Raw genomic sequence first — 21861 nt, 5'->3', positions numbered from 1 at the left:
GATGCTGTGATGTCTTTTACTATGACTAACATTATTTTTTTACAAATCACAGTCATCATTTCATTCATTCCAAAAGTTAAATTTGGTCAGTAGCTCTTGTTACGTGTCTAGAATATCTGCAGAATTGGTTTCGTACAGTTCAAATGATGGGACTGCCTCAGCAGGAGCCAGACAGACGGCCGGAAATGTTCGCCAGGGATTCAGAAAAAATGTACAATAATTCACTGTTGATGTGGACCGCCTTTTATTGCCATGAGCAGCACAGATGTCGACTTTGGCAGCATCGGCCCTGGACGTACAGCAGGGGTCGGGAACCTGTGGCTCACGAGCCACATGTGGCTCTTTCGACACGGAGTCTGGCTCTTTGAATGAAATCGGAGTGCGAACTACTGTCAGAACGAACTGTAGTTTCACTGACTTATTTGTGTGTGTGCGTGCGTGCGTGCGTGCGTGCGTGCATGCGTGCCTGCGTGCGTGTGTTGGGTTTTCCTGCTCTTTCAGTCAAAAAGGTTCCTGACATGCAGTATATGACTCAGGTTTGAGGTCTAATTCCAAAGCTGGAATTATCTTTGGTCAACTGTTGAAATGTTGCGTTTCACATTTAGTTGGACGATGAGCTCTGGTGTTCCTTCTTGTTTCCCCCATTCCTTACTCCACCCTTCTTCATCCCTCCTTTCCTTCCCACTAAATCATTCATTGCTAGACTTATCCGAGAGTGAAATGGAGCCTGGGCCAGACTAGTTAATGGGGTTCTATGAGGCATAAGATTACTTTAGTACCTGGTCTCATTCCTATGAATCTTCCTTAGAGAAACCACTATAAAATAACAAACGGCTACCGGTTGAGGGGGTGCATTCAGAACAGCGGCTTCCAGGCTTGTACTTCCTTGTGCGCTCTGAGGCGAGCGGCGCGTTAATTTTCTCCACGTAGCTTCCCAATAGAAAAGAGTCATAAATGTTAACAGGAGAAGTCAATTTACAGTCCCAGGCCGGTCTAATTGGAGCTGTCACAATGGCAGCACTTTCCCTCGAAGGAACCTGTATTTATATATATATATTTTTTTCTGTCTTGTTTCCTTGCAGAACACAGTTCTGTTAGTGCTGTCTGTCTTCGTGGGCTCTACTGAGATTCCGCTCTGTGTTTTGAGAGTTGAATGTCTTATCACCAAGGTGATTATTGTCTGTTTCCAACTTGAGTGAGAGACTGGAAAGAAAGTGTTTGCCTTGACACAGAACCGTGATGCACCCATTTTCATGGTTTATGGTGATGTTTAACCACCATATAGACCACCTTGCCATGGTATTTCAGCACTGCAAAAATACTTACTCCAGAGAGAAAAGTACTACCTGACACCCCATCACTCCCACTATACATCTATTTGCAGTGCCGCAGGATCGTGGAGTGTTCAGCCAATCCTCGATGTGTTTGCCAAAAGAAAGGGTTCACCCTGGTCAGGTTTCCATCAAGCGGGACATATTGAAAAGCAAGCAGTATAGTTGCCAATTTATCCTCAATTGTGTTGGGTGTCATGGAACTAGAGAGCCCAGTTAAAACTCACATGAGTGTGTGTGTGTGTGTGTGTGTGTGTGTGTGTGTGTGTGTGTGTGTGTGTGTGTGTGTGTGTGTGTGTGTGTGTGTGTGTGTGTGTGTGTGTGTGTGTGTGTGTGTGTGTGTGTGTGTGTGTGTATATATATTCAACCAATACGACATGTTAACAGGTTTAAATAAACCGGAAACCTTTAGCCAGCCCTCCCTGTTTGAGGTTAGGGTTCTGTTTCTTCCATTTTCTTCTGGATCATTTTTCAGCGATTATCTCAAGGGACCTGTTCACATTATCTGCAAACCAGAAACACAAAGCCCTAGCGCTCAGCGCTTCATTACAGCAGGAGCAAATCTGTGGAATTCCTTTCCGCTGTTCCCATTCAAGTATTCCATCGCACATTCCCTTGCTGGGGGTTGTGTTGTGGTTGGTTTGTCAGTGCAACATCACTCAAAAGCGTAAGCATAGATTTTGATTATTTCACAGTCAGAAATGTGATCAGGAAGAAGTTTGTGGCTGAGATTCGTTTGGATTTAGAAATATAATTCATTTCCCTATTCCTTACTACCAGTCACCGCTGCAGTTAATCCCAAACACAAGATGGAAATCTGACTTAATGAAACACAGTATCCAGTTGAACCACTGAAATACATCACCTGTTGTGTCAACAGTGACAAAACCATGATGCCTCACTTTTGCTGGCAGTGTGGGTGTTGTTGTCACGCCGTAAATCTCCTGCCACCTGCTGTCCAGTTGCATAGTTGGGATATATTTACATGAATTTAAGAGGTGAAATATGTGGCGTCTGTTTAATGTCAAATATCAGTTTGGGTGATCCTCAGTGGCTAGGTGGAAGTTTGCACTGTCTCAGTTCCTTGCCAATGTTTCGTTTTGTTTCTGTATCATGAAACTAAAATAAATGTTAACCACTAAACAAGCATATCAGGTTCTAGGCTCTGCTATCAGTTTTAATGATGGGTTTTCACGTGGTTTAATAGGTCTGTTGAAAGTGTCACTGTCCTCTCGAGGCAGTAAGGAACATGCAATTGCTTGTCTTTTTGAAGGCAGCATTTCTTCCGTGAATCTTCATTTAAGTTTCAGCATTTCAACTCAGTCAGATATTCCATATACTGCGTTCCTTCTTCATTCCACCTCCACTTATTCCACTTGCTGCGGGTGGAGGAATGATGGTGGATCTGTATTTAAAATAAGTTTTCTGAAAAAGGTAAAGAAACATAGCACACATATAAAGTAAACCTGCTTTTTACGAAGCAGTTAAATTTCCTGGAGACTTTTTGAATGCCACTGGGGCACATGTTATGCTCTTATAAAGGGGGCGTGGTCACCCTGCCTTTCAGCAGCTCCACATACGGATGCAATCCTCCTGTGCCCAGCGGTTGGTATGAGCGGCTGTCAGCTCCCATTCTGTGTCTTCCTCCATGTTCTTTCCATATTCTATGTAGACCTACTGGTACAGGTGAGATATATGCTACCTTATTTAGCCATCAGCTTCAGATATATGAAACGTATCCCTCTCTCATAGCATGTTGTGTTCGCTCCCTACTCTACCAACTGCCAGCAGAGACTCTTCAATTTGAAAGCATTCTCCTTGCGTACTGTGCGATTGGTCAAAAGTTGAGTCAGCTTTATTCCTCACCACTCTGCTGAAAGAGTCCATAGAATATAATCATGCACAGTAACTTAATAACCAGGTGATTCTTTCACTCTGCTGGCTGCCCTGCCTGGTGCTGAAGGGCATTTCTGTTCCATAGATAGTAGTTATGTGGCGCTGAAGGGAGCCATATCTCGCAGAGAGCTTCATCTCCAAGAGAGAATTCAAAAGATCGAGGGAAGACATTTTGGCAACAAAGTTAAGATCTCAGATTCAAAGTCTGAATCTGTTGTAGCTGTCGAGAGTTTCTATTGAACTGCATTCAGTGTGACAAATTGGCCTATCCATTATTTCCGCTGGCTGGACACCTGCACATATGACTTTGCGTGGCGGTCTATAACATTCTTAGCACTGAACGTGAACGTTTAATGCACCAATTACATTTTTAATGGAAGATGGTAATCCATATTAATGCATGTCTTGCAAACCGTTCATTACCTGAGCACTGAGTGAGAGAGCGGTGCAGCAGTGGCAGTCATGCAATGTATTTCTGAGGCCTGGGCACGACAAGAACCTGACAGTTCCTTTCTCTATTATCCTCCACCTTCCATTCTCCAGGGCTTTAGGAACCTTTCCAAACTTTCCAACACAACACACCTCCAGAATAATTCCCACCCTCATTTTGACTTTTCCTCCACTGCGAGTCCACTTTCCATTCTCATCAAAATATTGCAAGCAATGTGTTTAAAACGTATTCCTGCTTTCGACATCATCCATTCCGTGCCGCTGTAATTACTTCTATTTCTGGCCTGATATTCTTGGCGCGACGCTGCAGCGCATGTTTCACAGCTTTCCTTTCTCTGTTTTAGCAGCTTTATCTTCCTTTTTTTCTTTGTCCTTCCATCTGTTAAAGAAAAGTAGTTTGTGGTCCGATGTCCCCCATCTTTAATAAGTCACCATCCGTTACACACTAAGTCCACTTAGGGCAGTCATTGTGTTTTTAATCTGCATTAGCCTTAGCAAGCGGTGGGGACCAAACAGGATTAATTTAATTCCTGAACTGAGGGGATGTTTTATTTATTCTTTACCTCCTTACACACAGCTAAACCAAGTCTCTCCGGAGCTGCAGAGTGATAGCAAACAGTTTTGTTATTTATTTATTTTGCTAAAAGTGTTAGTCTCCTGACAGAGCAAGGAGGGGTGGCAGAATTCTGCTTGCATGCTACAAACTGTGGAATAAATTCAGAAAAATGTTCCTGAATGCAGCATTTGGAGAATAAGGAAGAATCCTGGGGTGCAAAGGACAAACCTGAATGTTGGGGATTTCAGGCCTGGAAACCTGAACGCCTCACCAGTTTGTCAGTTTCAGTGCAATACTTCAAAGTGTTCAAGGGGTGCATCTTTTCACAAAGCTAAATAGAGGGTTAGAGGTGGGATCAGAATCAGAAAACCTTTTTAAAAAAATGTGTTTGCAACATGCTCTGTACGCAACCTATCACAGTAAATTCAAAAGTGCAAAAAACAATACAAAAGAGCTTAGAAACAATGTGCAAGAAAATGCAGATTCAAGAACAGAATGAACAGAAAAACATGCCAAATAATCCTAAACTGTAATTTTTTCAGGGACGAATTGTACATTTGTATTGCCAGAGGAAGTAAGGACCTCTTGTGGCCCTCAGTCTTTGATATGGCTAGTCTCAGTCTGTTGGTCCATGAGCTTCTGTATTGGGATGAACATGTTGGAGGCACATTGTTAAAAGTCTGATAACCCTCTTTTCAAAACTCTAGCAGCTCCTCACTTCCTTGTCACTTGCTAGCAGTTGTTGAGAGAAGAGGAGCACCTCCCAACAGGACTAAATGACCCTTCCTTATGTTTTGAAAACCATTATCTGCCCTCAATTTTCAATGTGCTTACAGGGGATAATAGATCAGTAGTGTAGATCTGGAAAGGCATGGTACTTATTTGTCCTTTTTTTTGTAATATGTTTCAAGTTAAAGAGGCATAATATGTGTCAAAATAGTGAGAGTGACACCATAGCCAGATGAACACTGGATATGAGCTTTCAAATAAATGCCCCTCTATTGTTAGATTAGGGAATTTATGATGTAACAGCAAACCGTTGTCCAATCCCACCTGATCCCCTTCAGATCAATGAGGAGTTGTAGTCACTGGGTAGTGTCTGGGACGCTACATGGTGCAGCGCTGAATCACAGCTTTTGTGTTGCGGCTAATTGTTTTATATTTAATTTATTTAATATTCTTTTTTAATTTGTCAATGTTCAACACGCACCTCTTTCTCCGATATGTTTGTATGTTTTAACAAAATTAAATTAAATTCAAAATACACATTACTTTAGTGTCTAACTGCAAGGAAAATGTGTTTGCTGCATTAATGTCATCTGTCTACGTAGGCTGGTGTGCAGACTTCTCGCGAACATTTAAGTGCTTTTATTAGCTCTGGCAAATAGGTTATGTGCCACATGGCAAGCTAGAAACGTCACCGTCAAGGATCAGACCAAGATAACATTCGACCATCCTGACCCACAACAGGCCGCTGAAGACAGAAAGGAGCAAGTAGCAATGCGAAAGAAGCCTGTGGAAATGAACGCTAAGACACGCATTCTCCTTCCATCGAAACTGAGAGTTGAGTTACAAGATGGTTGGGTGGAAATTTACCAAATCCCAGAAGCAGCTCACGTCCCAAGGAAGATGAACAAGATTCTGGAGTTATGACTGAGAGAGTTACATGATCAGAAACCCGACAAGTAGTGGACAAAGAAGTGTAATGTCAATAAGATTAATGACTCACTCACAGTCTTAAAGTGATCATGACTCTAAAAGTCAACATGGTCTTCATAAGTACAATATGTCTTGGAAAAGAAAGTAGACAAAAAGGGACAGAAATAAGAACAGTTCTTCTCTCTGCTAATTTTCAGACACTCAGATCGAGTCGAGAAGAAGGAGTTGCAGTATTGATGTAGGGTTGAAAAAAATAAATATGAATAAATATGTCTATATAAATATCTGCTAGCATCTTATTTGTGTATTAGCACTTGCACATCTGACAAGAATTGTGTTTCTGATGTGTACGATAAAGTCTGCTTTTCGACTTGTGTCTCTCTCTTTCAGCTGCGCTTTCACACCACACTGAAAGAGGGTTTGAATATGTGTTGAAGATTCAACTGCTTGTAGCTAATGCTGTGCCAGTGAGTGCTTAGACGGCAAACTTGGGTATGTTTTCAAAGTGAAGTTCACTCAAATTAATCATTGTGTCAGACAATGAGAGCAGAGCACCCCAGGGCTAAAAGGGAGACAAGGCCTTTCAGAAGGAAGAAGAATATGCTGCGCCGCTGTATGTTTTCGGCTTGTTATTCATTTCCACTAAGGGAGGCGGGGACCGCGAGGACGAGTGGGTGATGTAGCAGTGTGCTCTCTCTGTGCCTTGGAATATATCTATCCTTCCTGGGAAGCCATTTCCCATAAGAGGGGATAAATGGATGGAGCTGAAGGTGAGGACAATGCAGGAACATCACATTTAGAGGCTTATTCATCAAGTTCATAGGTGGTGTCAGGCCTTCTCCAAATGTAGCCTTTTTAGAGCACTTTTGTCTGGTTTCACATTCTCATAGCGCTGTGAGTGCGTCGTATGCTCGCCTGCAGAAATACATATGTTTCTGAACAGAGCGCCTTTTGTGTTTCCTTCATTTGTCAGTAGACATTTTAAGATTATGCCTCATGCCCTCGCAATTCTTACATCACTAGAAAACCAAGCTCATCCACCAGCTACTAAAAGAGAAGGCCGTTTTTTTAGCTCTTCATGAGGCTCCATGATCTGATTCATCTGTTGCCATGAAAGTGCAACACGTCAGTGATGTGGCTCCGACACGGGCCACAAACATATCAGAGCGAGGTGTCGTGGATAAAATCTCACTGCTGTGATGATGCATTCTCTCACCTGTGTGACTTCATCTCATCTGAAACACAGCGCATTTCAGCAAATGCGTCCCTGCATATCAAGAAAGACATCCTTCTCCCCTGTGTCTGTGCGCCATGCCTCTGCTGCATAACATGTCACCCCCCCGCTTCGATTTATGACACTTGGTCATGCTCACTTTCACTTCTCCTCACGTCTTTTCCTGTTTTTCTGCCCTCCATCTATGCGTCTTTTCAGCATCTCTCTCTGTGCCTCACGTGTAACTGATATCTTGATTCTTCTCAGCTTTGCTTGGGAACACGGCGCCTGCAGTCGCCATGATGTATGGCTGTAATCCCGCTGCTCCAGCAGGACACGGTTGTCAGTTGCTAAGGGAGATGGGATGATTTATATCGCATGCTTCTATTTACGGCCCCAATATAAGTGGTGTTAATGTTAAAGGTATGATCCTGCATTTCTCTGACACTGTGATCTTCAACCAAATGAGAGGGAAAGGTGGAGTAAATGAACCTGTGCTCAATAATTGTCCTTCTATTTGTCAAGCTGTATCTATAATTGATCTGCAGCAGGGAAGCAAATTGGTCCTTTAGCTCGTATGGAAGCTACTGTGGTGCTTGATAGATGCTGCTGCTGCTGCTTTTCAACGTTTCATATGGCTTCATTTACATGTAATAAGTTTGTATTTTATCAGCTTCAGACTATCTGTGCAAAAATGCCGGCCATTTGTCAGTGGAGAAACGCATTCTGTCGCCTCCATCATTTGTCAAGTTGAGAAATCGGAATGGAGTCGCACTGCTAAATAAGACAAAATCCATTTAAGGAATGAATGTCCGTTATTCAGCATTGTTCTACTGGACTTGCGTTTTCACTGGGGTTTGTTGTCATGACATGGCATGTGCACACATGACACTAAAAAGAAAAGATGTTCCATTTCCTTTCATAACTGAGATCAAAGACCATTTTCATGGCCGTCAGTATTTTACGACACTCTTCTATATGAGAGCATGTGGAATTATTTTGGTTAAATAGCACCAAATGGTGGTTAACTGATATATATATATATATATATCATACCTCTGTTTCTACAAATGTTTGTGATTTCATGTTGTTGAATATATACTTTTTCATTTGCTTATTATTTCATCAACTTATGATTGTTTGGTTCACAACGTATTTCTTTTTTCCACATGTAGACATCAGAAAAATTTTAATAAGAATTATTTCATCATGTATTTGATCTTCTTGCCAAAGTGCTGTTAGCACATACGGAGGTCAGATGTCACTGTAAATGGTTTCTGGCTTTTTTTTTTTTTTTTTCGTTTACAGAAGAGCATTTGTTATTGATATGCAAATCAGAAGACCTTCAACATATCGATATGCATCAGCTATTGAAGGAAGTGAGCTTCTGAGAGTATGGTGTAGTTGCGATGGACCAGAGTGTCAGAAACATCCAATAAAAAAAAACCCTCAGTATTCTGCAAAGACATTCTTCCTGGCTGCTGCTGCTGCTATCAAGCGCTCATGTCATCTCGAGTTCATCACATTATTCCACTGATAGCCGTCTCCCTTCCTGTGAGTAGACGAAGGAGGCGGCACGCGGGTTCGGTTTCCCCGTCACTTTGCAACATTTATGTTCATTAGCTGCTGTTGATATAAACTGTTGACGGCAATCTGCTTTTAATTGGCAAATTTTCCAGCTGCACAGAATAAAAATTGCTATCTGCAGAATTTGCATCTTGATAAGTTCCATGAAATAAATCTCCAGGGTGTGCAAAGAGGAAAACAAGCTACGTATCTGATTTGCATAAATCAGGAGGATTAGGGTATCCAGTGTTGTTGGTGATCATCTCGGAGAATATTCAAGATGTTTTCCTGCAAAGCACAGTATGAATCATTTCTGAAAACGGAAAGTTAGTCTTGACTTTAGGAGAGGACTCGTGTATAGCTGTTTAAGTAGGTCCTGGGTGGCCCTTCAGACCTGACCTTTCTGGCTAGTTGAAAATAATAAAATAAAATAAAAAAGAAAGCATACAACTAATTCTATTCTAAATGTCCTGCAGTAGTACTTTGGATAATGTCATGACATTATTACTGCAAAGGGGACTGTGTATGTACTGTTCATGTTGGGAAGAAAATAAATTCTTCTGCCGTATTCCTTTTCGTAGGTCAACGTGTGAGTCAACAGGCGATTTAAAACCTGACAAATTCTGTCTTTTTTTTTTTTTTTTTTTAATCCATTTGTTATTGGGGAACTATCGTCTCAAACTTCTGGTCCAAATGCCCCTGAAAGCAAAGACAGTTTTGTGTATGGGACATTGCTGGCAGGGTTTGTGCAGGAACTGTTGCTCCGCATCCCGACTAACAGACTTTCCTCTGTATATTTACAGGCATGGTGAACTACAGTGAGGTCTCTGGCTACCCCCTGGTTCAGCACTGGAATCTCCGCTCCGTTCTGTACCACGTCAAACTCAATCAATGGGTCCTGTCTCAAGGTAAATGACTCCAAGCTCCAGCTCATAATTAAATCTATCATTAGCGGATACTAATTGTTTATTTATGCCGGGCAGAGTGCACGTGGACGTTGTGACACGCTGGAGCTTGGCTCCCAGATGTTCAATGTACTCTGCAGACTCATCCAAGTTTACATTTGTCAATTGACTGTGAATAGTCATTGAGGACTGAGCCGGAACTAAACTCTCCATCTGTGTGTATCCATCATTTTAAATGCTGGAATTGTTTATGAACAAATTTTATATTCATAAAAATGGAATTGAATCCCCCCAGGTGAACCCATGTGACGGCCCTAACTTGGGGAGGAAACTTTAGTTTGGCGTCTTGGCTTCTACCCCAGTGGGTATCGTTGGCCTCAGATGGAGAGTGAAACAAGGGTGGACCCCTTTGTGGGGTCTTCACTTGTGAGAGCGGTCATGCACAGCGATTGCTGTGGAGACTGGGCAGGACACTCATGGAACACTGACATGGAACGTCATATCGCTAGTCGAGATGGTGACTGAGCTGAGAACAGACATATCAGTTTCTGTGATGATCAGCTTGAGAGGTGTTGAACTCTCTCCCTCTCCGATGTTGGTGTGAGCTTGTTTACTACCCACCGCCTTGAAGCTGTTACTAAGAGGACTGGAAATATAAATGAACAGCATCCTTTCAATATCATCTCCGCGCTGCTCCAAACAAATTCGAAACATGGACACGACAGACAGGATGGATCGTGTAGCTGACGATATTTGCGATTCAAAATCCCAGATGAGGTCCAGCAAGGCCTTCGTCGTAATCGTCGTCAGTTCCGTGGGACCACAACACATCATTTTCACTGTGCAGCAGCGACATAAACATCGCCTCCTGGAGACTGTAATGATATTGTGTGATATTTTAGTAGCTCCCCAAAACCTCCAGCCTCCACATCTAACTCAAGGTAATACTCCTTGCTGGTGTCAGTCAGTAGCACTGTGTTCCACGGTCCAAAACATACACGGTTCACTGGAGTGGTTTGTCTGTGTGTAGGTCAACTGTGCATTTCATTAACCTTTCACTTTCTTTTTCAATGTTCCCAATCCATTTAAATGTATTTGTGTTTGATTCCTACATATTTTATGTTTAGTAATTATGCAGCAGCATCTTTTCTTTTGCACTAATGTTCACTTTCACTAACAACAGGAATAAAGTAGACTATTTATTTCATTTAATTTATTCCAAATGCTCCTCTTACTTTCAGGGTCGGCATTGAATATATTTAAATAAAATGGGATGTGCTGCAATGTTTCGCTAAATAAAGTCAGATATCACTATTCGGCCAAAATATATCGGGTATATATCTGTTAAGAGGCACAGCCCTAGATCTACTATAGTACATTTCATGTTATGCATATTTTAAAAATGAATCTGCTTATGAATCAATATTTATTCATTTAATGTTTTGTCAAATTTGGTACAGTTGCTGGCTGCGAGGTTTTGCACTGTAGTAAAAACCGTGAACGTCCCAGGTGATATTCCCCAGACGCCTACCTTGCCAGATTACGTTGTATAAAGTGGCAGTGCCTGCTACAGCGACCGCAAAGTCAAAGGTGATAAGTGTTGCACACACCTCTCCCTTGGTAGAGTCCTAGTTGATGTCAACCTGGAATTAATGTTGCAGCACTGTAGCCAGCTGACATTGTTTTACAAAGTGGAAGTGCCTTCTGAAGGTTGAACCAATGCTCAACCTTGCCACCAAAGAGGTGGACCTCACACTTACTTCCTGTTTGAGGCCACATGTGTGTTGTCTCTTCTTCAGAATACGACGGCAGTTTCGGCTTTAAATTCTACGCAATGTGTCATTTCTTTTTGTGGACTTTTCATTTTGTGACATTCCCTGAAGAAAGTGTGTGCATAGTGATGATGAACGTTCCCACTCCAGACGAATGGTCATTTGTTTTTGTGCGTCTGTGCTTGTCAAAATGTGTCCACAACAAACACAGTGTTAGAGCATAAGGGTGTCTGCAAGTCCATGTGGCATGTGAAGGGAGAGGCTGAGCCGTTGACAGATCACCGCCTGGTGGTGAACTGAATCAGATGGCATGGGAGGCTGCAGGACAGCCCAAGCACATTGTGAGGGTCGACTGGGAATATATGGCCAAGTCTCTGGTTAAAATGCTCTTCCACTCCCACCGCCCACAACTCAATCAAAGACGGAGGAAGGCCAACATACAGTATTGATGGAGAGTGCGCAGAGCTGGGGTGTAAATTGGTTCTAGCCCTCAAAATACCTGTGATAGACCCTTTAGAAGGTGCTGTCAAACTGAAGAAGAGGCCCTATCAGCTTGCAGTAGTTGCAGTGGAGCTGAACAGGTTTCAGTGTGCACTCGCTTGTTGCTTCTGTGGTTTGAGAGTCAGTGGCTGCAATCTCAGAGGCGGACTTTGCTGTCACTGAGACTGACGTCTTTCACTGACTCTACTGTGCCTCTGCCACTCATGAGATGCACCTTAAGGCTCTAGCTCAAGGGTACTCAAACATGAATCTTGAGTTTTCCAACATGTTTGGTCTTGCGACATGCCTCACCACATCCCTCAAAATTCATCAAATATATAAAACAGAAAACCGAATGAGACATCCTCAACCCCAGAGTCTCCTGGCTTCATGGCCATTGTGTTGGTTTTCAGGCAGAATAAATACATTTTCTAGACTTTGGTTCTTTGAACTTTTAGCAGTGAACCTGTAACACATCTTCTTCATGCAATAAAGCAATTGTGGGTTCACCTCAATTCAAGCTCAGTTATGCAATAACTGAAGTTGTGACTTTTTAATAACTGTATTACTTCATACAAACTTTGAAACAACATGAATCAGCAGAGTGAGATGGTTAATCTGAACTTTGATCTTCATATTTAAAATGAATTTTCAGTCCTGGTCTCCATTCTTTTTCTTAAGCAAATGATAAGACCAATGTCCACATGTTTTTTTTTTCTATGTCCACTGGGACTGAGCAGCCTTCTTTTTCAAAAAGTAAAAGTGAAAACTCGTTTTTTTCGTGTATAAAAATTCAGTAAATTGTGTCGCAAACCAGATGTGCTTCATTGCTCTTTGCTGCCTCGCTCCGTCTCATTTTGCTTGTTGAAACGTTGCATTTTTAAAATGTATTTATTCATTTATTTTTAAGCATTATTGTGCAAGTTCCTGTCATACTTTCCTTGTTGAAACTTTGCATTTTTTAAATTTATTTATTCATTTATTTTAAGCATTATTGTGCAGGTTCCTGTCATACATACTGTACTCTCAAAAAGTAATTGTACCAAGAAGCCTGCATAAGTCTTGAACCAGCAGATCTTCTTTTATATTGTGAAACCTTAACCGAGCGACGGTCATTTCAAGGATGCATGACAAACCATGTCAGCAGCACAGGTCCTGAAACAGTGGGACCATCTCTTCACCTCAGCTGAAGCTTCATTGAGCTTGCTCAGTCTGTCCTCTTGTCATCTGGCATTGAAACATGTCCCTCGGGTGTCCTGCGGGATGTGCTGTGGTAAAATGGGGCGCCTCACGGGGTCTGCACACAATATTTATGGATGGAATTTCATGCACTGCCAGCATGGGAAGGGTGTCCAGTTTGCTGACATCAATACTTTTTGCTGATGATGTGATCCTTTTAGTTCCACAACAATTCTCACCAGTCCAAGTCCAAGACAGTCAGAAAAAGAGGCGGAATGACAGACATGAAACATGTCTTCCTTATTGAATAACTTCAAAGATTCAGGTCCATTCTAATGTCCACTAACAGGTAGCTAATATTGATGTAGTCAGAGTTGTCTCTTGTCAGCTTCATGCAAATTCTACACCCTTGTTTGTGATTCTTGACACAGTGCTACATCAGCTGTCCTGTCTGGGTGGCGTCCTTCTTTTGTGCAAAACCAATCCACCTGTGGACGTCTCCTACGTTCCATTTAACAGCAAAGTACTCGCCGCCGCAGCCTCCTCTGTTTGGCATCGTAAAAAACAGCGAGTTTAACAAGAGTGGTGCTGAAGTGTGGATGTGTTTACAGGCGTCTCCCAATACGCAGTGAGCACCAACGTAAAATCAGCGCAACACAATAAGCCCATTTTAATGGTTTGATGATGGTGGGATCGGACTGATGGAGGGACGAGCGTGTCGGAAGGGGAAAGTCACATTGCACAGTGGGTGAGCACCGTCACGGCTCATCGCTCCACTGGTGGCTGCTCTGTTTTAATCACCCTCTGGCAGGAACATCAGTCCGGCTGCATTTAACAATCAATATGGCTTCAATTTGCCTGTTTTTCTACACATTTCTCTCCCTTATGCTGCAGCTGCAAGAGCCCCTTTTCAAGTGTGCACATATGCACTTCTTGACTAGCAACAGAGAAGAAGAGAAAAATAAAAGACTAATTCTTCAACGGGTCTGTTATACAGAAGTTGTGTACTGAAGCTGATTTTGCATGTACCACCCAGACAGTAGGCTGGCTGCACTGAATAACTGAGTTGAGTTTTCATGATTTTAATATTTTCCTCAGACACGTTTTATGGTTGCTCTGTAGTAATCACACATCACATTATTCACATTCTAATATTTGACACCAGATCTGTATCTGTATTCTGGGGATGGGCGATAACTTATCGAGCAAGATATACCAATGAGAATTTTGCACATCACAATAAATTTGATAAACTCACGGCTCATTCAATGCATTGGAACTGCAGTCACGAAAACGAACGCGCCGCGCTCTCCAGATCCCCAGCGTTTGACAGCCGACACCGGCGTGTGACAGTTGTGGAGAGTGTGGTGGACTTTGGTTCACAATCGTATTTTTAATAAAGGGAATCCTTTGATACATGACATTGGTCGACTCTGAGTCTCTGGATCAGTGGTCCTCATAGGTTCTCTGACTCACTCTTCTGCCTTGGGTCACATCATGCCGGTCTCCCGCTTCACTGGTGCCTCTGCAAAACACCGTAGTGAAAATAGTTGGATATTGGACGGAGCGCCGCTCCCTCACAGGCATGCTACAACCCGTTAGGGACCATCAACAAATTCTGATTCTGTCATAGTATTAGTGAAATCTTTCAATAAGGAAATGAAAACCAACCAATTTAGGAGAGAGAATTGTGAAAAGGTTTTTCATCACACAAGACAAAGCACTGACAGTTTGTATCATGATTTCAAGAATCGAATATGATGAAGTGATATTTATTTATTTAACAGTATCTAGGAAATGTGTCCAGACGGGTCCATAGACTGTCAAGAGGCATGAGATACAGCAGACAGACGGCTCAAGTTGACCCCTAAATAAAACTGGCAGAGCAGAACATACACATAAACCAATATGATGCTGGAATCATACTCCACTAATAATTTTCATCATGAAACAGTTTCAAGAGAGACTCTAATGTGTAGAACACATGGAATAGAATGAAAATATTATTGCTGAAAATGACAACCATTGTCATTAACTAAAGACTAACTCACAATAGACATTTCAAAGTGATTGGTATTTGCATTGTCGTACAGTAAACAATGTGATATCATAACCAAAAACGTCGATGTCATGACGAAAAACGTCATGACGAAGGGGAGTAAATAATTGATTTATTGATTTATTTTTTGAGTTCACAGATTCATATTTGTTGTCAAATACCAATATGTGATTCAGCATGCTTAAGTCAATACATTTCCTCACCCAAAGAAGTAATAGCAATGTAAAAACTCACAGAGGAGCTTAGTCTTTCATATGGACCTGCAAGGTGACCATATTTTTCAAAGCACTGTTATAACCCTTTGATCTTTTACCCATGTTTTTTACATTGAAATTTTCGATCATTGCCATATAGAACATGCTATGCTTTAGAAAATAGAGACAATAATTTCAAAAGTATTCCTGCTCTTTATAGGGAATAGTTTCCTGGTGCTGTAAGTGCAGCTCCCCCCCGTGTAAATAAGTCCCCTGAAATGCATTTCCAATTGCATGGCTGTGGTCGGAAAGTGGCTGTCACGTCCTCTGAGCGCATAAAACCGCTATTTCTCTCCAGTGAGGAGCATCTCTGCACTCTGCCTGGGTTTTTACTCCTATTTCCCTCTTTAGCTCATCATATTTCTACAGCCAGCGGAGGGTCAGGCTACTGATTTTACAGCGGATACCAGAGTCGCCATTGCTCATCCACAGTGCACTCCAAGATTTTCTTCCTCTCTCTCTCTATCCCCCTCCCATCTGCTCCTTCCTCTGACTCCAGCGGCCTCCTAATTTCATTTCAGAAGAGAAATAAGCACAAGTGTAGCAGGAGAGCTTTGATATTAATAGTGCTTCGGCAACAAATGATGAACCGCTGCAGCAGTATTACTTTCCAATATTTGCCGTAATTCCGGCTGATTGTCTTTTCTAGGTTATTTTCCATCCACCCACATCAGTTTATCCTCCCTGTGGATGGTGAGCGGTAGTTTCTGTGTTTTAATCAAATATGACTGCGGTTCACGTCCATGCATCAAGACGGGATTATTCACGTCTGAGATCCTGCTTGCCTTATCTGGCGGTCATACAAAAACACTCTCAGTTTCCGGCCCTGGGGGATTCCTCTCAGCATCAAGTCTATATGCTGCCTCTATATACAACCCGATGTAGAGCTATCATCTTTCAGCTTCCTCACATACTGTTCCACTACAGGACTGTGATATGATTTACCTCCCAGCTTCACATTTAACCAAGTGGTGCTGGCGTGATCACTCTCTCTCTCGCTCTTTCTCTCACGTGTAGAGCTCCACAGATTATCAAGTGACAGATTCGTGTGTCCAGCAGAGTTTGAGGTTTGTTGTGTACATGAAATGTTGGACTGGATTGTTAAACTGGACTCACTGTGAGACAGGGACAGATCTTTTTTCGGCGCCTGTCATTTCAAGGTTCTGTTGTATGACTGGAAACACAACTCTCTGATTTGCCTTCAGATTCAACAGTTCTATTTAACCCTCAAAGGGTCATGTGGTCGATGATGGGTCACCCTGTATAAACACCTCCATCTTTGCGCTTCAATCTTCCTAAGAGAGGAACAGTGTTTGACTGCGAGTGAGAGGGATATGTTTTCTTAATGACACAGTTGAACTTGAACTCCCAGTATTTTGTTATGTTTTGAGACGAGAATGACCAAATTTCCCAAAGTGTTTGTGGCAGCGGTCCCAAATTCTGCCCTTTCAAAAGGTACAAAATCCAAGAGTGCTTTGAAATATAAAATATGATCATGGAGCTGTTGAGCGCTTCTTTTTTGTCTTCAATGTCATGACACCTGAACACTATTAATGAAGTATGCTTTGGTGCTGTCCTTGGTCCTGAGCCAAGTGCACTTGTTTGTGCGTCTCTCCAAACTTGAAACATGATCCGTTGCTTTAGCTCTCTTGGTTGCTCTTTTATATTGTACATGCAGGTTCTGCTCGCAGTGAAATCATCTCGACTGCACATGCTATTTAACGTGAATTCCGGACTATTGAGTGCCCGCAATATCAGTCGCACCCACTAAATTTAAGTGGGAGAATAGGTGTTGTTCATACATAAGTCACACCGGTCTATGAGCCGCGGGTGCAGTGGTGCTGTCTGCCCCGTAGAAAGGTCAGTGGTGCACCCGGCTTAAAAATGCACGTGGATCACTTCTAAACTAGTCCACCACCGAGACGGACTCATGAAACAAACTTGGCAATGTTCTGAACTTGAATCATGAACTCCTCACGTCTTTTATTTACATTAAAGTGCTCAAAATGTGCTGTGTTCGCCTGCATGTCCGAACTCTACAGCACCACAGATGGAGCCGGTCCCAGGTGTGGTGTTCTCGCCTCTGGTCCTCCAGGAGATCGGCTTTGTGGGCATTGTCGTCATTGGTTTGATGTCACAAAAATCTACTTATTTCTTATGGTTCAGACCATAAGAAATAAGTAGAGTCCGGAAATGACCAGAAGTATTTTTAGTAACAGTGAACGTAGGATTCAACACCTTGAATTTTTCACTGCAATGTTGTTGGCATCCTGCTTCAGTTCATCATCACATCCTTTAATGCATTGTTCCCTCTATTTGCAGGAAAACATTTTCAACGGCTCTGCATAGTTTTAATGCTTGATAGTTTTTTTTGTTTTTTGTATAATAGACATTGTTAGTCATTTCAAAAATTGGAGACCAAACTGGCTTCTTTTCACAGTCTCTATGAACTGATTGAGTTGTGAATCTTGGTGACAGCTGTAACCAAGGCACGAGCAAACAAGAAGTTGAAACTTTCTCTTATTCCCTGAATTTGCACTTGTTCTGTGTTCCGCTCTTTGCTTCAACCTATTCCTTTCCTCTCTCCACACGCTCAGCCTTCAGCTCGGCCATCCATTCTCTAGATGGAGCAACTCAGCGGAGCGACTTTGTCTCCATCCTCAGGGAGTTTGGGAACCACTATGTGCAGGAGGCTGTGTATGGCTTCCAAGAGTCCTGTACCATCTGGTACCCCAACAAGCAGGTTCAGCGACAGCTGTGGTTAGAGTACCAGGACATCAGCAAAGGTAGGACACACGTTTTGCTCTGCATAAATGTTTTTTAAATGGTATTAATGAGCAGCCATTTGTGGGGTCCATGCATGTGTGTATGGAACTGCGGTGTGAAACATTAGCTCTTTTAACTGGAGCCGAGTCTATGAGTGTCATAATGTAACTTGGCGCCATGTCTTTTACTAGACTTTATAATGGCCGTGATAAGATGACAATTACGATTCTTGGCACTGACCTTTGTATAAAATATAAAGCCAAGAACAATGGCTGCTGTCACAGAACAAAATGCCGCTTTGAAGCCCAGTGAAGAGAGGGACACTTTAGGACATGGAGACTTCATGTTGAAGCATGTAAACATTTCCTTGACATCAAACACTCTTAAATAATTTTAGCTAGAAACCATGGTTACGAAAAGCCTCTACAGGCCAAGTCTGGATGTCGTCTCTTCTTTCCGCTCCACAGCTGCCAAATGCTTTGTGTTCATTCTCTTCACGCGCCATCCAAATGTAAAGCAATCTGTGAGAAAATGGAAGTCCAGCAGATGCATTTATGTTTGCTGCGGGGGATTTTAACCAAGGTTCTTCCAGCACATTCATTTTGCAACTAGAGATAATCAAACACTCGGCTTAATACGCACAAATAGCACAATCTCCCCTCCAGTCATTTCTCACCCCCACATGGACGACTCTACCATGCGCGCCGCTAATAGCTTTCAAGTATCGCAGTTTGTATGCAGAGGCCATTTGACATTCAGTTACTTTAGAATACATTTTAGTGTGATGCACTTCTGTTTTTTTTTCCTCTCTGTGGTCTGTACCTCGACCTCATCAACACAATCCATTAGCGTTTTGCTTAAATGTGGCTGTGGGATTAGCTTGAACTGTTGGTTTACTTGCAGTATTTTGAGAACATTCCAAAGGATGTCCTCCATTTGGCCTGGCCAGTGTATGCTGAAGTCAAGAGCGAGGTCATTTCTGAAGGACAAATAAGAGCAAATAAGAATCATTTCCTGGATCTTGTTCTGAACTAAACACTTACTGAAAGCGTGAATGCCCTGACTCTTGAGTTCAACTGTATTGTAGTGCTGGACTCACAAACTGATCCACAGTAAGGCCACAGTGGGCCCATTTTTGTTGATGGACTTGAGGACCCTGTTTTAGGTCATCGATCTGGGTAGTTCATGAGCTGTATTAAGATTCAACCCAGCAAAAATCATACAACAACAACGATTCATTTGTCTCATTTGTCTTTGTACAGGCTTGGCCCTGTATATATCATTGTCTGTGCGATGGAAAAGCATGTCGTGTTTGGTAAAGCTACAGAGATTTCAGTACTTCAGAAAACATTACATATGGAAAACATTGCTTCAAACACGAGATGCAAACACAAGTCTTCACTGTCATTTACTTGTGGACGGTAGAGTGAACTCTGGCAGGGAGACGCTCACCGTCTTGGTTCTTTGAGCCTGTCTGTGATGTCCAAAAATTGGTGAAACATTGCGTGCGGCAAATGCGACAGAAGAATGTGTCCATGTATTATAGTTAACAGTGTGCAGGTGGTAGGCTTCAATGGAGCTGTATTTACGAGGCTTTAATAATTTTGGTTGCTCTCAGTAATTATTTTAAATTAAAAACACAAAAATAATAACAAATTTTCATCTTTTCTAATGAGTAATGAGTGATTTATTTTATTTTAATATGAAAAATTTAAATATATTTTTCAAAACTAAATGCCATGAATACATTTATCCTTTTTTTAGTGTTCTCTTTGTACAATAAAAACTATAATTTTACTTTTTAATCGTGACCTCCGCAGGTGAAGGCTCCTCGGCTTGATACAGTACATCATGAACTCTTCATACAGACAGTAAATAATGTTTTTTTTCTTCATGTGAGAGAAACTTCCTCACCCTTTCCTGCCATCTTTATGGTAAAATGTTGCTGACACACTAAAGCATTTGTATAAATTCCACCAAAACACTGTTATTAGTATTTTACTGAGTGAGCAGTTGTGGTGCAGTTTATTGCTGAGACAACATTATAGATCTTAAATGCTGGAAATTGCACTGGACTGCACTGTCTATTTTTAATAACTAGTGTGAATAATTCATCTGCACTGGTCGTGTATGCGGCAGCAAGCATATACATACTGTAGTTATTGTGTGACTTACTGAAAATACTTGAAGAACTTGGAGGTGGAACAATTGTCAGTGAGAAATCCTAACAGAACTGTTTGTATTTATACTTCAAAAATTGTTTCTCAATTTGTCATTATAATAACAACAATAATATCATTTCTAATATGACGGTCACAAACTACCTGAGTCACCACATGAGCCCATGGCAGCTTCGAAGGTTATCTGAATTAGCAGCATGTAGATGAGCAACACAAGGGACGGAAATGAGAGTGACCTCGCTGGTTCCTTCTCTGTTCTGAGGTGAAGCTGAAAACAAGCTCTGACTGTGTTTGGTGGAAGAGTGCAAAGGTTGACTGCTGCATGAGTGTTTGATGTGATTTGAATTTGGGTGAAGACTATCACATTTTGCGACGGCGTCGGAGCAATGTTCTTCTTGAGTTATGAATTTCATGCGACTGGGTCCCTCTCAAGTCAGACATGAAGCGGGCTGATGTTAATATTGAAACACAAATCATCTGAAATGGCATACAAACAGAAATGTGTTAGTGGAAGTCGGAGAATAGCCCTGGGGAAATATTCAGAGACCTAACATGAGTATCACTGTTTCAACAATACATGCAATCGACCTTGAAAGACAGTCATGGTTGCTTGCGTTATTTCCCTTTCAATGTCTTTGACATAAGTGCAGCCATTCATGTTCCAATGGCTTTGTCATTCTCGCTGCAAACATTCGGCCTACTTTTAACACTGTATCCTTACCCTGTACCTCAAGTACAGCACATAGGAGTTGTGTACTGTCTATTGTGTGGCGTGTAACTGACCGACATCCTGGTCTTTTCACTCCACAGAGGAGCCAAGTATTTCACGACTCTCTTCGATATATCTATTTTTTTTATAGTGATGAAAGCCGACATATTTGTTGTAAAAAGGCATCACTTCTTTTATGTTTTCCTTTTACCATCACATCTATTCAGCGCTTGAAGCTCACCATTGCCTTCCATCTCACGTCCCATCATTCCCTCCGAAACAACAGCCCCACACACATTAAGGCTTATCACTTGAGGCAAGACTGATTCCCGTCTCGGAGTAAGAAAGTTTCTTTCTTAAAAGCAGTTAGAGTAACGCAATTCATTTTTCCAATAAAATGTTCACATTATAAGCAAGCACATTGAAATCCACCCGAAAACAAAGTAGCGCCAAGATATTGAACTCGCTGACTGGGGTACATTTTTGGTCTTTTTTCTTCTCTTTAATATCATATTACCCTGTTTGCTGTCAGTCTGTTTTTTTTAAGTGGCAGGAAACATCTCACCATTTTCCCGTCGGTGCCGCTGGGAAGCGATAGCTGTGGATATTAGTACGGCGCTTCAGCCTGAATGGCACTTCACATGGAGCTGTTATGAAACAAAACTCTCCACAACCACTCAAACGAACAATCAAAGAATTGATGTTTTTTGTTTGATTACACATAATAGCTGCCTGTCTGCCATCCATTTTTGTTAGCTACGCTCATCCCGAGTCTAGAAAGGTAATAAGCTACGGATGTCTGTCCCAGTCGTTTCATCGCGTTGGCTCCTCAGCCGCTCCGCCATGTTGGCCTTGGCTACCTCTCTTGTCTGCTCCCAACCGTTTC

General features: G+C 42.0%; 1 protein-coding gene across 7 annotated transcripts in view; it reads left to right on the top strand.

The window, feature by feature from the left end:
- Positions 1–21861, top strand: part of astn1 (astrotactin 1) — a 294106-nt gene that overhangs the window by 128122 nt on the left and 144123 nt on the right. For all 7 annotated transcript variants that reach the window (XM_053882621.1, XM_053882619.1, XM_053882617.1 and 4 more), the window contains 2 exons: positions 9475–9579; positions 17918–18106. In XM_053882621.1, the coding sequence (XP_053738596.1) occupies positions 9475–9579; positions 17918–18106 (294 nt within the window). The remainder of the gene's footprint in view (positions 1–9474; positions 9580–17917; positions 18107–21861) is intronic.

Source organism: Synchiropus splendidus, chromosome 13 (assembly GCF_027744825.2).
Source record: "Synchiropus splendidus isolate RoL2022-P1 chromosome 13, RoL_Sspl_1.0, whole genome shotgun sequence".
Lineage (NCBI taxonomy): Eukaryota > Metazoa > Chordata > Actinopteri > Syngnathiformes > Callionymidae > Synchiropus > Synchiropus splendidus.
This window is presented reverse-complemented; position numbering and strand designations above follow the sequence as displayed.